General features: G+C 37.5%; 1 protein-coding gene across 3 annotated transcripts in view; it reads left to right on the forward strand.

Moving 5' to 3' along the window:
- The window catches only part of LOC137249764 (reticulocyte-binding protein homolog 1-like), a 319,862-nt gene that overhangs the window by 245,831 nt on the left and 57,232 nt on the right, over window positions 1-16,799 (forward strand). Inside the window, exon 9 of one of the 3 annotated variants that reach the window (XM_067781639.1) lies at window positions 9,818-9,955. The exons of the other annotated variants lie outside the window; for them this stretch is intronic. Coding sequence (XP_067637740.1) covers window positions 9,818-9,940 — 123 coding nt within the window. The 3' untranslated portion in view covers window positions 9,941-9,955. Of the gene's footprint in view, window positions 1-9,817; window positions 9,956-16,799 lie in introns of those variants that run through there. 3 annotated transcript variants of the gene reach the window in all.

The following is a 16,799-nucleotide window of genomic DNA, read 5'->3' on the forward strand; positions in this document are numbered from 1 at the left end:
TAAGACCACGTAGTGCAAATATAATGAATTGCTTCTGTACTGACTCAATACGCTTTATAAAGTTTTGATACCCTGGGCACCAGACACACGAACAATACTCTAAGATTGGTCGTACCAACGATGTGTAGAGGGTCTTAGTCAGATACGGATCCTTAAACTCCTTAGCCCATCGCTTTACAAAACCGAGTATACCCGTTGCTTTGCTTACCATTCACGAAATATGTATATTAAAAGCCAGTTTAGGATGAAAAAGAACGCCTAGATCACTTACGACAGATATACGCTCCAAAGGCGTGCTGTTTAACTTATACGATGTCAAACTTGGCTTCACTCGGTGAAATGTCATTAGTTTGCACTTCGAGCAATTCAAAGCTAGTAAATTTGCAGTACACCAGCATTGTTCAAGTCTGCCTGAAGAAACCCCACACGGGAAGACTCCGAAAGGAAGTATGAGTAACAAAGTTTAACATCATCCGCATACATAAGAGTTCGGAAATGTATGAGAGTTTGTAGTAAGTCATTTATAAACAAGGTAAAAAGTAACGGACCCAAATGACTACCCTGCGGCACACCAGACGTTACATCAAACAACCTAGAAAGACTGTTTTTAAACAAAACTTGTTGAGTCCGATTCGCGAGATAGCTTTCGAGCCATGCAAGTAAATGCTTCGGAAATCCAAGTAAATCAAGTTTGTAAACTAAAAGCTCATGATTGACAGAGTCAAACGCTTTACTGAAATCGGTATAGATCACATCCGTTTGCCTATTGTTTAAAAATCCATCCATTACAAAAGAAGTAAACTCTAGCAAGTTGGTAGTAGTTGATCTACGCGGCACAAACCATGCTGGAAGGGCGATAATATGGAGCTACACATGTTTTGAAGTTGACATGTAATTATTCGCTCAAACCTTTTTGTGCAAAGGTATAATAAATGATTTCTGCCAAATAAAAGGAAAAGTGGCAGATTCCACAGATAATTGGAATAATTTATGTATCGGCTCAGATAAATTAACTGCACAGTATTTGAGTACACAACTAGGAACACCATCTGAACCCGGAGAAAAAATCGGTTTCAAACCGAGAAGGATCTGAAGAACAGTATTCTTATCAATTACTGGATTAGGAATGCAATTAAAACTTTCCAAGTCTAGGAGTGTTGACCGGGTTGAAAACGTTTAGATGAGTAGGTCGACTTGAAGAATTCTGCAAATAATTCCGTAATATCATTATCAGAACTAGCATTCTTGCAACCAAAAGAAAAGGTAGCTGGAAAACCAGATGTTTTCCTCTTGGAATTAACAAAACTGTAAAATCTTTTCGAATTGTTGAAAAATTGAAATTTACAACTGCTTAAGTACAACTTAAACATTGTTGGCTTAGACAATGACAGTTGCAACGAGCAACCGAATATTTAGAAAAATCGGCAGAAGATCCTGATCTCTTGAAACGTTTATAAAGCCTAGATTTAACATTATTGAGTCTTATAAGTTGTCTTGTGAACCAAGGTGGTTTACTTGTTCCAGCACTAACACATCGAAGGGGAACACAGCTTTCAAAGAAGTCATCAAGAATACCGTAAAATAACGAAGTCGCTGAGTCGACGTCATTACTCGAATAAAGATCTGACCAGTCATGAGTAGCAATCAATTCGTTGAGCTATATGAAGTCCGCCTTATAAAAACTTCTTGAGCGGTATCGATATTTTAATTTTGTAAAGCACAGCTCCTTAGGAGGCTGAACAATATCAATTGCTATTTCAAGCGTAGGATGTAAGGGATCTTCTGAAAAAGATAAAGGAGAAATATGATTGAGAGCAATACCCACTGATTCATCAACAAATACCAGGTCAAGAATCTTGTTTTTACAATTTAAAACATTGTTGATCTGTACGAGAGATGTATCTAAAATATTTTTAACGAAATCATGCTGACAGGAGTTAGTCAAAGTGTTTGAGAAGCTCAAGCTAATCCAATTTACCGAGGGTAAGTTGAAATCACCAAAAACAACTAGGCGATCTTTATCTCGCAACTGAGAGTACAAGTTTCGAATAGCTAAATTATGGCAATTGTAAACATACATATCTGACCGGGGCGGAATATATGAGCAACAAATATATAAGCTAAAACATCGCAGTGAAATATTTACTGCTATAAACTCAATATCGAATGCGTTGTCCGACAACAGCAACTGGGATGAAAGGCTTGAGTCCACAGCAATAAGAACACCGCCTGCTCTAGATATACGATCACGCCGAACATTTTGGTAATGAACGACTATAGAGAGTGAGTCGGTCCCGCGGTGGCACTATATTGGTATTTTTCTTGTACAAATGCACCACAGAATGCTCCGGTCAAAAATGTGTTGTAGAGGCTCATCGGATATGAGAGTGGCGGAAGCCGCCAGACGAATGCATTAAAGAGTCAGATAATGACGCTTTGGAAACCAACCCTAATATCTAAGTTTTATATATGATCGAGAACGATTTGTTGTCAGAATTGGCGGAGTTGTAGGGCGTTGAAGCTGTGTATCAAATGTAATTTAAAATATTTAAACAACCTTAAACTTCAATATAAATTTATTTTATTAAAGTTTAATTTTAAGTTATATGACCGGGACGGTCTTAGTCAGGTTGGCCGAGTTGTAAGCAACAACTTGCTCCTTCAACAACCTTAATGCGTTTGTAATTTAAATGAAATATATTAGCCGTGTTTTTTTTTTACACGCGTATACGTTTCGTTTGCGCGTGAAAAAAACGCCTATCCTCGCCTAGATAATGCTTAGGAGACCCATCTAGCGGCAGTGGTTAAACAACTAGCTACAGCTGCAGGGTGTACCGAAAAGCGGAGACACAACCCTCTGTTGTATTTCTGTGTATAACATATAGCTGAAACAGTTGTGATAGATAGTGGGCGCCCATAGAATACATGGAATTAGTGCAGAGGGTGAAACATGGACACATATTTCATTTACATCTGAGTCTAATGCGTACTGAAATTTAGTAGCACTAATTTTTTGCGTAACAATTTTCAGAGGTGTATTTAAAGTTTGTCGCTTAGCAGTCCATGTAAAGTTTAAGCGTAAATGTATATAGACGTGAAAAAAACACAGCTATTATTTGTAACGACCCTTCAAGAAACGCGAGTACTCTATAAATTATATAAGGAATACTCCTTTGGGAGTATAGGATTGCTCCAAATCTAATCTGTATTCATACAAAAAATGTGCTCCAATTAACATTGCGATGTCCTAGGAGAGGAGTGGGTGATCCCACTCTCGCTTTGTTCAAAGTACTTTCACTGTAGTACCCCATGGAGCACCCACAGTGGATCATATGCCAAAGTACTAAAGAGGAATTGTGTTGTCGGAAAGAATTATCGGAGTGAATTTAATTTAAAATGAAAGTAAATGAAGAGGGGCAATACAACTTTTATATTTTATACTACGAATATTCTTATGTTATTTAGCATTTGCGTGAATAAAGAAACTAATATTTCTCTATAATATAGTATGTATACATAAAACCAGTGCGCTGTTGCATTTTATCAGAGTTGCCAAAGTAAAATTTTATTATCAGTTATTTGTATGCAATATTTTACTTTTGGCAACTCTGTTCGATCGTCATCGTGTTGTGATCACGGTCGTTAAAAAACGAGCAATGATCGGCTGATGGTGGTCCGCAAACGCATTGCAAAGGAGTATTGTTAGAGTACTCCAACATGAAGAAAATGGAACACGTAATCCAACAATTTTTGCAGGGGAGATACTGTAGTTAATACAACCCTGAGTCAATGTAAAATATGTATATTGTGAATATGTAAAAAATGCAACCTTAATAATGAAAAAAAGTAAAGAAGAAGAGACTTCCGGTTAATTATCAAAAACTACCAGTCGTGTTTCATTTAATCGTAAAATATAATATATTGCCGTCCTACAAAGGAGGCAAGAATTAATACATTTTATAACATAACTTTTAAACTTCATACCAGAGCCTAGATTCAGTAAGTGTGAGTATTGATTCAGTAAGTGTCGAGTATTAAACTCCCATTTGCTGAATCTAGCCCAAGGCCAGATGACGTGTGATTAGGTACGGGAAACTAGTTAACAGTGTTGTTATTGAAGTTAATGCAGCTCTGCAACCACCTTCGGGATTAGTTTTATACAAAACACTTCTTCCGAAATGAAATATCTTTTGAATTTGCTTCAAAAGCTGAATATAAAAATACATTTTTTTAATCGCAATTCGTTGTAGATTTATAGAGTCATCGCTTTCAGAAAATATTTCTGTCTTACTTCCAATATTTCATGTGCCAAGATACTTTTAGTTTTTAAGTATCTTGGATGGTTTTACACCACAATAGTCCTGGAATTCCTTGAACTCATTGAGCTGCTTTGATCTAGGTGAGAAAAATTAAAATATCAATGTTCCAAACGAGAAGTAATGCTTTCAAAATTTTTGGATAGAATTTCTTTGTAAACAATTTTAAAGGTGTTACTTTTTCTTTGAACGTTGTCCTTCATAAACCCTCACTATCTCTCGGTACGTTCGGACATAAATTGAGTGCCAAGTACACTTAATATAAAACATATACATTTGTAAGTTTCATTCCTTTACTTAGTTTTCAGTTCGTTGTCATATTTCTAAGAGACAGGTGTATTTGAAATAATTCCGACTAGTGAAAAAAATCTATCACGAAAATTGTTTGATAACCGATCGAAAGATCTAGCTACTAAAACAAGATTTTTTTACGATAAGTCCGCCGTTTCATCAAAAACTAATGACAGTGTGTTTGCCCAAAGATCCAACATTTCTCTTTTTAATGCCTCGCCTAAACTATCTCCCAGGTGAATTGTCATTGTTTTGCTACATTTTATTGACTAAACAAATTTTGTGGTAAGAATTGCAATGAAATTGAAAATTATATGTGAGTTAATGAATGTGTGGCAAATTTTGCAATGTTTTGAATTTTTGCTTCAGTTCAAAAAGTACCAAAATCGTGGCTACTGCCTAAAAAGGACCAAATTGAAAAAAGGGACCAGCGGACCAAATGAGGTTGGAAGGAACCATTTTTGGTCCAATTGGGCGAACTTTTCAACAATAAAAATCTTTTACTTCGTCTCTTAATATTTGTAATTGTAATGTAATTATACTTCTCTGCTTATGTATACGTAGGTACTTTTTAATCTAACTTGAGAATTTTTACTTAGCTGATGATTTATCTCAGTTGATGAGCAGTTTTAGATCTCGGCGGCTATCAAACGCTTTCCTTTCAAAGACTCGGCGAAGATAAAAATATTGTTCAGCAGTTGATTCCCAATACAAATCATCATCTAATGCTCAAAGAAACAACTAAAATTTCTAATTTATTGTGACAGCCAACATACGTAAACGCATCTGTGCAGCGAAGAAAGTGCGCGCAGTGGCGCAATGAAAGTTTCCCGGCGAAAAGCAGCTCACGAAACGGAAAGCTGATGATTATTACACTTCGATCTGACGATGTGACCGAGCAGTGGGAACATATTTCTCTCTCATTACGTACTACTACTGCTGACACCATAGGTTTCCAGCGAGCCCACAAAAACAAGTGGTACCATGAGAAATGTCCCGCTGCCTCGGAAAAGGACGCTGCTTATAGGGCCACACTGCTTACGGGCTCGGTAACGCGTGGTATATTGAAGGGTTATCGTAAGGCGAAGAAGGAAAAGAGACACCTGTTTATGAATTCCTACAAGTGAAGAATCTCTATATTCCTCCTCTGCCATACCTACCTGTCGAATAAGGCTGTCAGCGAGAATAACGGTCACGAATGGCCAAAAATTGAAAAAAGGTTTCTTTATTCGTGGTAAATAAATTAAACCGCCATAAATAGCCCATGTGTTTCAAACAAACTTCTTTTAAATGTGTCCATAGAAAATCAGACTCATTGTGAATTCATACAAGTGAAAAATCTTTTTATTCCTCCATTCCAATACCTACCTGTCAAATGAAGCGCCATGAACTATGTATTTGTGTTTAAAACCAGCTTTTCTTTTAAATGTATCTACAGAAAATCGGACTACATATTATTATTAATTTTTAAAATTTAGTTAATAGAGAAAATATGAGCAGCCAGTTAATCAAACATTTTAATATATGTAAATAATGCAATATACCGGTCGCGTAAACAAATTTTTGAAAAACACTATTGGGCAAATGATTTAAGTAATCGAACAGCGATTGAACAGGTGATCGAGACTGTTTACTATTGTGAAGGTTTTTTTAAAACATTCGTCACTTGTATGAATTCACAATGATCAGCCTAAATACTAATATTCGTTTATAAAAGCTAGTGAATAGAGAAAAAAAAAAACAGTCAGTCAAGAAAGCATTTTTGTTATGTTCTATAAGTCTTTATCATTGTAAATTTTACCAAGTAACGCAACTAACAGCTGATCGGTGAAAATTCGCACATTCACACGCACAGTTCTCGACTCAGTTTCAAAAAAAAAACTAGATTATTTAACTCAAATTTTAAAGTTAGATAATCCTTACGAATTTATGTATATAGAATATATAAGGCGTTTTGTTGTTATTAAAACAATAGTTTTACTTATATTAAAGCTTTTATCATTTTTTTTAACTTTGAAAAAATTCCGAACACCATTCCTTCATTATATGACATTCGACTGCCTAGTCCACTGCCTTCCACTCTATTCGCAGCATAACCTCTGTTTAAGCTGCCAAACTATATAGTAAACAATGGTCTATATTGTAAGAATTATATAATGTGACTACAAGATATGATATAAATTTATCGATAATAAAGTTGGGTAACAGAGTTACCGAGATGTTATAATTACTTAACCCTACATGAATACAAAACATTTTCCCCCTTCTAAGTTCTTGATGAAAATATAACATTCGGCTTACGTACTCTCGTTGATCGCCGTGGTGTTTGTTCGGCTTCTACCTCTGGTGGAACTATTACTGGGTCATCAGGTTGTGAAGGTGCCCCTAACGGTAGTTGCTCTTGCCGATCGTTTGACTCATTTCTATTAGGTGAAGCTCTACTTGCTTCGCGGATATCATATTCTGTGTTCGTACTCTCTATGCTCGGAATAGCTATATGTGGTTTACTATCTTCGCTCCCCGGAGTGTGGCTTGGCTCCGTTCTTTCACTCATTTCCTCTCTCGTGTAGCCGTTGTTGCCCTGCTGTTGGTTAAACCCGAGTTTTGTGAGTTTCTCTAACGTCCGATGCAACGTTGTTAGTAGTTCATTGATATTTTTGGCGTATATGATGATATCGTCGCAAAAATTTCTAACATTTTGTATATCTTGTAATGTAGTTTCTTTTGATCAATTCGTAGGTGTGGGTATGCGTCGATCACATGCAAATGAGCAAATACTGTGGCGCCTTTCATTTGGTTAAAAATGCCTTCTGCTTTGGGAATTGGATACTCATCAATTATCATCTGAGGATTGACAGTTGGCTTGTAATTTCCAGTTATACGTATTCCACCATTTTTCTTTTTAACTAGATGTGTAGTAGATGCCCACTCAGAATACTCGACCAGTTCGTAGAAAGCTGCAGCGATTTTTGCGTCAATTTCCTTAGATATGCATCTCGTAATGCGAATGGAACTTCTCTCGCTCGTGCAAATACGGGTTTAGCATCTGGTTTAAGGTGCACCTTTGCTGCAGGGCCCTTAAAAGTTCCTGCTACCGAACCAAAGTCGGTCTCCCAATGTCTCAAAATCTGTTGCAAGCGTAGTCTCTCATTTCCAGCGAAGTTAGTTGTTTGCACTGAAACTGTTGTGTGAACTATTTTTTTGAAATGGTGTGTCTGTAGGGTTTGTTGTTGTATCTGATGCGAACATTTCAGTGAAATTGATTTCATGTATGAAATGTGAAATCCACTCTCGTCCACACAACGTCTCGAAATTACCCTCAACCCGTATGTTACGTTGGCAACTGCACGTCCAATGCAATTAACTTTGTGTCCCGTGTAACTGGAAAACTGGCGGTTCGTTGGCTTCAACCTTGCTGTCAGCTTCAACTTGCGGAATTATTTCTTGTTTATTATGCTGCATGGAGCACCCGTATCTAACTCCAACTATATTTGCTTTCCGTCAATTAGCATTGTAATCATTTTTCTACCGAAAGTATTCATAGCGTTGACGCTACCCTCTTGACGTAAAATTTGTACTGGTTCACATTCATTTGTCTCTTCGAGTCCAGATATCTTTTTACCACTCGACCGGCATACTTTGCTTATGTGGCCCGTTTTTCCGCATGTAAAACATTTGGCATTTTTGAATTTGCATTCTTTGCGTAAGTGTTGATCTCCACATCCAAAGCAAGTCCCGGTTAGTGAAGAGTTTGTATTCTTGTTAGGCTTCTTTTTAATGGACGTCAGTCCCACTTTGTGTGTCGGTTCTGTTTCCAGTCCTTCAGTCGCGTTTACCATACCCGTGGCTCGTTGGGTCATTTCGTTTGAATATGCAATGTCATACACCTCTGAGAAATTTTTTGGTTGTTTTGTGATAATTTCGTCACAGATACTGCGTGACTCCATACCGAAAAGCATTTGCTATGTAAGCATCCTATCTAGGACCGCGCCATAATCGCAAAAGGTTGCTGCTTCCTTCAATCGTAGTGTGTACGTGGATATTGATTCTCCTGCTTCCTGCTTTAATTTGCGGAATTTGAAGTTTTCAGCGTATATATTTCTTTTGCACCTCTTTAATTTCGTTGTATTGTAATTCTTCAGGTTGCTTTGGACTTATTAAAATGCGAAGTGCTGTATTCAGTTCCGTGCACATGTGTACTCGGGCATAGTTTGGGTATCACGTCGTTGGAATTTTACTTAATTGCAGTGCCCACTCAAAACTAGTGAAATACTCGTGTACTGTTGCCCCTTCGCCGCTTTTGAAGCCAGTCATTGCAAATGGCGGTACTCGTGGGGATGAAGAATTTGTCGCAGCAGCTGCTCCAGCCTGTTGGGAAGCTTGTTCCACTGCTCCACGAATGGCTGCCGTCAGCGCATTCATAATTGTAGTTAGTTGCTGGTTGTCGACGCTCATAGTACCCACTTCTGACACCACCACCACAGTTATGTTCTATAAGTGTTTATTGTAAGAATTATATAATGTGACTACAAGATATGATATAGATTTATCGATAATAAAGTTGGGTAACAGAGTTACCGAGATGTTATAATTACTTAACCCTACATGAATAGATAACAATTTTAAAAATGTTTGAAAAACACTATTGAGCAAATGATTTAAGTATTCGAACAGTGATTTAATGGGTGACCCAGGCTGTTTGCTATTGTAAATGTTTTTTCGAACATTCGCACTTGTATGAGTTCACAATGGTCGTTATGGCCGTTAATAAATTTAAGTGCCATGAATTGCCCTTTGTGCTTCAAATCAGCTTTTCTTTTAAATGTGTTAAAAAAAAAGTAGGCTTCGTAATAATATTAATTTCTAAAATTTAGATAACAGGTAAAATATGAGCTGCAAATTTTTCAAACATTTTAAAATATGTAAAAAATGCAATATACCAGTCGTCTACAAAAATGTTTGAAAAACACTGTTGAGCAAATGGTTTAAGTAATCGAACAGCGATAGAACGTGTGATCGAGGCTCTTTACTATTGTGAACGTTTTTTTCAAACATTCGCCACTTGGGTGAATTCACAATGTGTGTAATTAATCGTGAATTGCCTTAGTTATTTAATAAAAACAAATTATTGTGAAAGACGGCTTAAAACATTAAAATTTACGAATGTTTTTGTAATCCAGTCCAATTATGCTTCTGAATTTATTGAACAGGTAACATCGAATGCGTCCACTAAAGTATTTGTAAGAAATGGGAGTATATTGAATGATGAACAGTTCATCGAACTAGCTAAATTATACAAAAATCACATCTGCCTTTGGAATGAAAAAAAATAGAGTACAGATTCGCCAACAGACGCCGTGAAGCAGTGGATAATATACATAAAGAATTTAATAAAAAATTTGAAGTCAATCTGGAAAAACATATTATTGAAAAGAAAATTTTACAGATGCGAAGAGAGTGTGCATCTGAAAAGAAGAAGAAAATAATGTGCAAACGTACTAAAACCAGGTATAAACGAATATGCCCTTTTTACGATTACATAGAATATCTTGAGATTGATGTTAGCCCGTTTGAATGTAAAATATGTGGAAAGTTGCTCGTCAATTCAGGTCGATACAAAACACATGTTGCTTCTCATACTGATTCGCTACCATTTAAATGTTACATATGTGGACACAGCTTTCGATTGGGAACTAATTTAACAGTACATTTACGCCGCCACGTACACGATTACACATATAGTTGTAAGGTATACAAAAAGCCGTATGCAACCGCAACCGACTTACAGTCACACATGCGTAATCATACCGGCGAAAGACCATATGTTTGTGATATTTGTGGTAAAAGTTTTCGATTATATAGTGGTTTCAAGAAGCATTCGAACATTCATCAGGAACGACCTCAGCACAAGTGTAAAGTTTGCTCAAAAGCCTTTCGTAATAAACCCAAGTTGAGAGAACACATGAGTGTTTACCTGAAGACTCGTGATAAAATATGCGATTTATGCAATAAACGTTTTAAAACTAGGAAACATCTCCAGCAACACAAGCATATACACGATTCGGAAAAATAGTTTATATGTAAAATTTGTGAAAAATGTTTTTCACAATCTGCCGGTCTCAGCTGCTATATGAAATCGCATGATATAGAATTAGCTGGAAAGAATAGTTAAATTTATTATAGAACATGCACCATATGACATGAAAAAGTAGCCAACTTCCAACTTTTGTTGGAAAGCAAAGTACAATAAGAGCAATTTTTCTTACTCACTGGTACTTTTTCAATTCAATTAAATTTTATTTCTAAAATATTACTACAGTAAGATTTACATCTCTATTTGCACAACAGAAAAATAACACTCAAATACAGAAAATAGTTAAAATAGTTGACGATAAATTAAATTAAATCAATCAATAAGTATATTCAAACACGTAACAAAAAAAAGGTACAAAGTACATTATGTAAATGGTTCAATTTGTGAAAAAGTGTTTATATAGGACACCCTTGAAGTTACTTCCGTTCAATTTGCTTTTTATGCCAGAAGGTATTGAATTCCAAATTCTAACAGCATTGATGCAAAACATTCTAGTAGAGTTCTTAAGGTTAAAATATGGCAACATGAGGTTAAGACAGCGTTCCGATTGTGGAAAGATAAGTTTTTCATAAAGATAATTTGGAGTCTTCGTATACATACACGTATTTCTTCTAGCTGAACGAACGTTGAAAATTTTCTAGAACGAACTCAAAAGGAAAACTCGAATTTTGTTTTCTCATTATACAAAATATGTAAATAACAAACTGTGTAGTTCAAGAAAGAAACCATTTTTACGTATTGAATAAAATTAATCAAAATAAATAGGAGAGCTGGAAAGAAATGAATTGACATCGCCAGCATAACTTAAAGTTTTGAATTTATTTTGCGTTACTTTGACATGGCCGTTACAAAAGCATGTGCGTTCGAAGTCAGCTGTTGACGCAACGCATGCGCCAAAACGACGCAAAAGTCGAATGTGTTGTTTGCTTTAAGATTGCATTGAAATATATGCAGAAGTTGGTTGTGGCTCGGCCTTTATGTGACATGGTTTGGTTGAACTTGCAACTACCTCCATTTTTGTATCATGGCAGAACCAGTAACAAGTGGCTCCCGGATGTCTGCTGATTGCTACTCCTTTGACATCATTTGACAATTCAACATCCGGTGCAGTACGGTTTTGACATAAGTCCATCGATTTACGAAAACAAAGTATATGGTACTTTTATTTATGCTTGTACGCGAAATAAACGCGGCGAACTTTGTTATTACATGAAGATGAACACAATGAAACCGAAGAGTGAAAGTTACGCGACTGCCTTATGTATATGTTGGCCCGGAGGATTAAGATTCCTGTGAACCAAATGTGCCTTTTGATGCAGCTCTTCACATTTTGGACTTGTTTTAGTTGTTAAATGCCTAAGTAAAAAATGTAAAAAGGTTCACAACAACTAAGGCATGACGTGGCTGAATGCGCTTATAACACTTAAACCATCGTAGGAGTGCGGGTTCGAATCCCACTCTCGGGAGAAAAGGCTTTGAAGAGATTTAAAAAAGGTATAATCGAAACAGCTGTCGCCTTGTCCGTCCTGATGTCATGTTGTTTAAATTTTTCCCAAATTATTAAATAGATTATAAATTAAAAATTGCTTCAAATAAATGTTTTCATACATTTAAAGCAATAATAACATTTTATGGTATCGCATCTACAATGGATCAGCAAGGAAGGCAGTCGGCATGATATTGTGGCGCACTGTGCCTAGTCATGTCGGCTGGGCTGGGTTCTTGCCAACCTTTCTGTCCTGCGCTATAAACAGAAAAAAGGTCATATCATGCCTTTTAAAAAAAAGCGCAGAACTAATTCAAAACGCTTATAAATTCAAAATGAAACGACATCCGGTCGAACCGGATGCCACGGATAGACCGCTAAACATTCAAAAACGAAATTCAAAAAAGAAATTCAAAAAAAATATAACGCAAAAAAAAATTACCGAACCGGACATGACCGGTTGCTAACGCTGACAATCCCCAACAAAAATAAGAAAAAAGATGAAAATGAAAACGAAAAATAAAAAGGCCGACTATACATAGGGGGTATTGTTGCGACGCCCGGTGCTTGACCCACCCGCAAATCCATGGCCACCGACCCACCTATATTTCGGTGGCCCCTTACCTGGAATCCCTATGCCTTCTAAATCAATAAGAATGCCAGCATTCCCATTCTACAAACCTTTTTTATTTATAATACATCATATATGAAAATACATAAGCTAGGTATGTAGACACTTGTAATAGCATACAATCTAGTTACTTCCAATTAAAACATCCCTTCCACTATTATGTATGTATGTAACTTATTCTTATTAAATTCAAATGTGTAAATTTTGTTAATTTCCCCTCTTATTTTGGGTTGCCCTTATATATATTATTTTTTTTTCTTTTTATAAATCTCGATAAATTGTCTGTGTAGGTAAATATGTAGGTATATTGTATTATACCATCGCCCTCTCTTCAGGTGCATACATATATGAAATGTTAAGTATTGCTGATTTTGCGTCATAAGCGCGCTTGGTAATTTTATGCCATGAACTGTATATAATTAGAGTACCAAACACAACAAGTTTTTCCAAAATTATAAACTTTTCAAGGCGATTATTTGTTTTTATGGCTTCAATTAAAAATTGTTGGTTCAATTAAGAAATGCTGACCAAAAGAAAGAACAATGACGATAATCTGTTATTAGTTAATGTTTCCCTTATTTAGAATTTTACGAATTAAAAAAAAACTTGTATATGTAGTACGTTTATCGATTGAATGGCGTAGTAAGGGAATTCATTGAATCGTTAGTCACTACGACAGGAAATAAGAATAAAACCTATACCTGATTGATTCCTATAAATTGCTTACACATTCATGTATCTGAAATAAAGGGCGCTGGTACACTTCATAAATATATCACAAGTATTTGGCCACATATTTATTGTCTTATTAATGCAATATTACTATACACCTAATGGTTGTTCGGTCTTTTCTGCATATAGCTTAGTTTAGGTTGTGTTGGTTTTCTTCTTGTTTACAATTCATTTAGTAGCTGAGCAGCAATTTTGTTAAAATTTACATTCATTCCAATTGAGTTAGCAATGCGCATATGTGTTACCAGTTTATTAAAGTATTACATAATATAATATACTATTTCGAACATATGTACGTCATTTTAATAATGTCCCTGAGCTCGCTTTATTTTCTATTCTTAGGTTGACGTATCTAATTTGGTTACAATAAGTTCAATTTCATCTCACTAATAAGTAAGAAAATGCAAAGAAAAATTGCATTTAAATAAATAAGTCAACCGGAACTAAGCTCCAGACTGTAGTGTCCTAAATACGACAGTGCTCGCCAGTGTGCATCAAATTATATGTATGTACTAGTTATATATATATAAACAAATTCCTAATGTAGTGAAACTAAAAGTAAGTGTTACTGAAGCGCATGTAAAAAAAATAAAAGGAACCCAACCCCTTAAATGCGAGAATTCTTAATTAAAGGTTTAGGTACAATCCTAATTTCCCTTTTATGTTTATTTTAATTAAGAAAATAATGCATTTAGTTTTGTCTAATTTCTAAAGTTTACGTTCTAACTACTTTGGCAGCAACTCACCCGGTAGGCTAATACCTACTTAGCCATCAAGAGGCTGTGGTTGTTGTTATTGCTGGTGCAAGGCCGATTTAATTGTTACGGCCTGTTGTTGTTGTTGTAGCAGTGCTTCGCCCCACCTAACAGCCGCGACCGATCACAAATTGTTATCAATATTCTCTAACGGGAGTACAAGGAAACTTGCTGTTTCAACAGGGGTGGACCATAATGAAAGGGGTGTTAGAATCGTTGGTTCCACATTACAATTAAAGAGATGGTTGGTGTCATGTGGGTGCACATTGCAAGCGGGGCATACATTTTGTATGTCGGGGTTGATTCTGGATAGGCAAGAGTTTAACCTGTTACAGTATCCAGAACGAAGTTGAGCAAGAGTGACACGCGTTTCCCTGGGGAGTATGCGTTCCTCCTCCACAAGTTTTGGGTACTTTTCTTTGAGTACTGGATTCACCGGGCAATTCCTGACATAAAGGTCCGACGCCTGTTTGTGGAGTTCACCAAGGACCTGCTTGTGTTTTTTTGCTTCATATGGCTGGGTTCTCAGGTGCCGTATTTCCTCAAAATGCTTACGGAGATGACTCCTTAAGCCCCTAGGCGGTTTTGGCTCATCAATCAGAAGTCTGTTTGTATGCCCAGGTTTCTGGGTATTAAACAGGAACTGTTTGGTTAGCATCATTTAGATGGTGTTCTGGGGACATAAGAAGGCAGCCCGTGGCGATTCTGAGAGCAGATTTTGGCAGGCCTGTAGCTTCTTCCAGTGGGTAGTTTTTAGGCTTGGCGAACATATGGGTGACGCGTAGCACGTAAAAGGCTGGTCAATTGCTTTGTATGTAGTAATGAGCGTTTATTTATCTTTTCCCCAGGTACTGCCAGGAAGGGAGTTGAGGATTTTATTACCGCTCTGGATTTTTGGAACAATTTCGGCTGCGTGCTCACCAAAATGTAGATCCTGATCAAACGTCACATCCAAGATTTTGGTGTGTAGGACAGTCGGTAGCGTAGTGCCATCGACGTGGATGTTCAAAATGGTCGACATTTGGGACGTCCATGTTGTAAATAAGGTCGCGGAAGATTTAGTCGGTGATAATGCCAGGTTTCGCGAGGCGAAAAAACTGGAGAGATCAGGGAGGTAGCCGTTTATTCTGTTGCAGAGCTCATCGATCTGTGGCCTGGGCCTGTGGCCATTATTGTGCAGTCATCGGCGTATGAAACGATAGTGACTCCTTCTGGTGGTGAAGGTAGCTTAGATATGTAGAAATTAAACAAAAGAGGGGATAGGACACCACCCTGTGGCACCCCTTGTTTAATTCTCCTTGATTTTGATGTTTCGTTTCTAAATTGCACCGATGTCTGCCGACCACCCAGATAATTTGCGGTCCACCTTTTAAGACATGGGGGAAGAGTAGACCCTTCCAGGTCTTGCAGTAACGTGCCATGGTTGACCGTATCAAAAGCTTTTGATAGGTCTAGCGCTACGAGTACTGTTCTATGGTGGGGGTTGTGATTTAAACCGCAATTTATCTGGGTGCTGATGGCATTTAGCAGGGTGGTGGTGCTATGGAGTTTTCTGAAGCCATGCTGATGAGAGGCTAGCTGAAAATTTGCTTGGAATTAGTGGAGCAAAATGGCTTCAAGCGTCTTTGCTACTGGCGATAGTAGAGATATCGGACGATACGACTCTCCTATGTTAGCTGGTTTTCCAGGCTTTAGTAGCGGGACCACCTTGGCCATTTTCCATTTTTCGGGTATGACAAAGGTGGAAAGAGACAGGTTGAAGACATGTGCTAAGTATTATTAGGCTTTTAATCATCGGCATGGCTATGCCGTCTGGGCCCACTGCTTTGGATGGTTTAGCGTGAACAATGGCATCGTCAACCTCTCTGGCGGTGATGGTAATTGGTGCCGCGCTTAATTTATGTTTATGTGCGTGTCTGTTGGCCCTCCGTCTACCTTTGTCGACCGTAGAATGCATCACATATTGACGGCAGAAAGCGCTCGCGCATTTTTTCGAATCCGACAGCACTTTATCGATGGAAACATTGTCATTGTGCTTAGACGGATTCGATAGGAACTTTACGGTGGACCAAAGTTTACCCACACCGGCAGAGGGGTTACAACCTCTTAGGTGCTCCTCCCATTTCGCCCGCTTGTGTTCATCCACAAGCAATCTGATGCGTTGGTTTATATCCCTTATTTGGGGGTCGCCTTGGTCGAGCTGTCTTATAAGGTCACGTTCTCTCGCTAAATTTGCGGCCTCCGCCAGGAAGTGGGGCCGAATTTCAGGTATTCTCCCGGCGGGAATGAAACGTGCCGAGGCAGATTCGATGACCTTGCGGAAATCACGCTCCCCTTGGCGGGCATCAGTCGGGATAGGAAGGGCAGCAAAGAGGTTGTCTGTAAAAGGTTTGTATTCCTTCCACTTTCCTTTTTTAAAGTTTATGAAAGTGCGTTTTTCTGTAACGATGAAGTCGGCGGTACGTTCGAGCGAAATAAGTATAGGCAGGTGGTC

The sequence above is a fragment of the Eurosta solidaginis genome, chromosome 4 (genome assembly GCF_040869045.1).
Source record: "Eurosta solidaginis isolate ZX-2024a chromosome 4, ASM4086904v1, whole genome shotgun sequence".
In the NCBI taxonomy this organism is placed as follows: domain Eukaryota; kingdom Metazoa; phylum Arthropoda; class Insecta; order Diptera; family Tephritidae; genus Eurosta; species Eurosta solidaginis.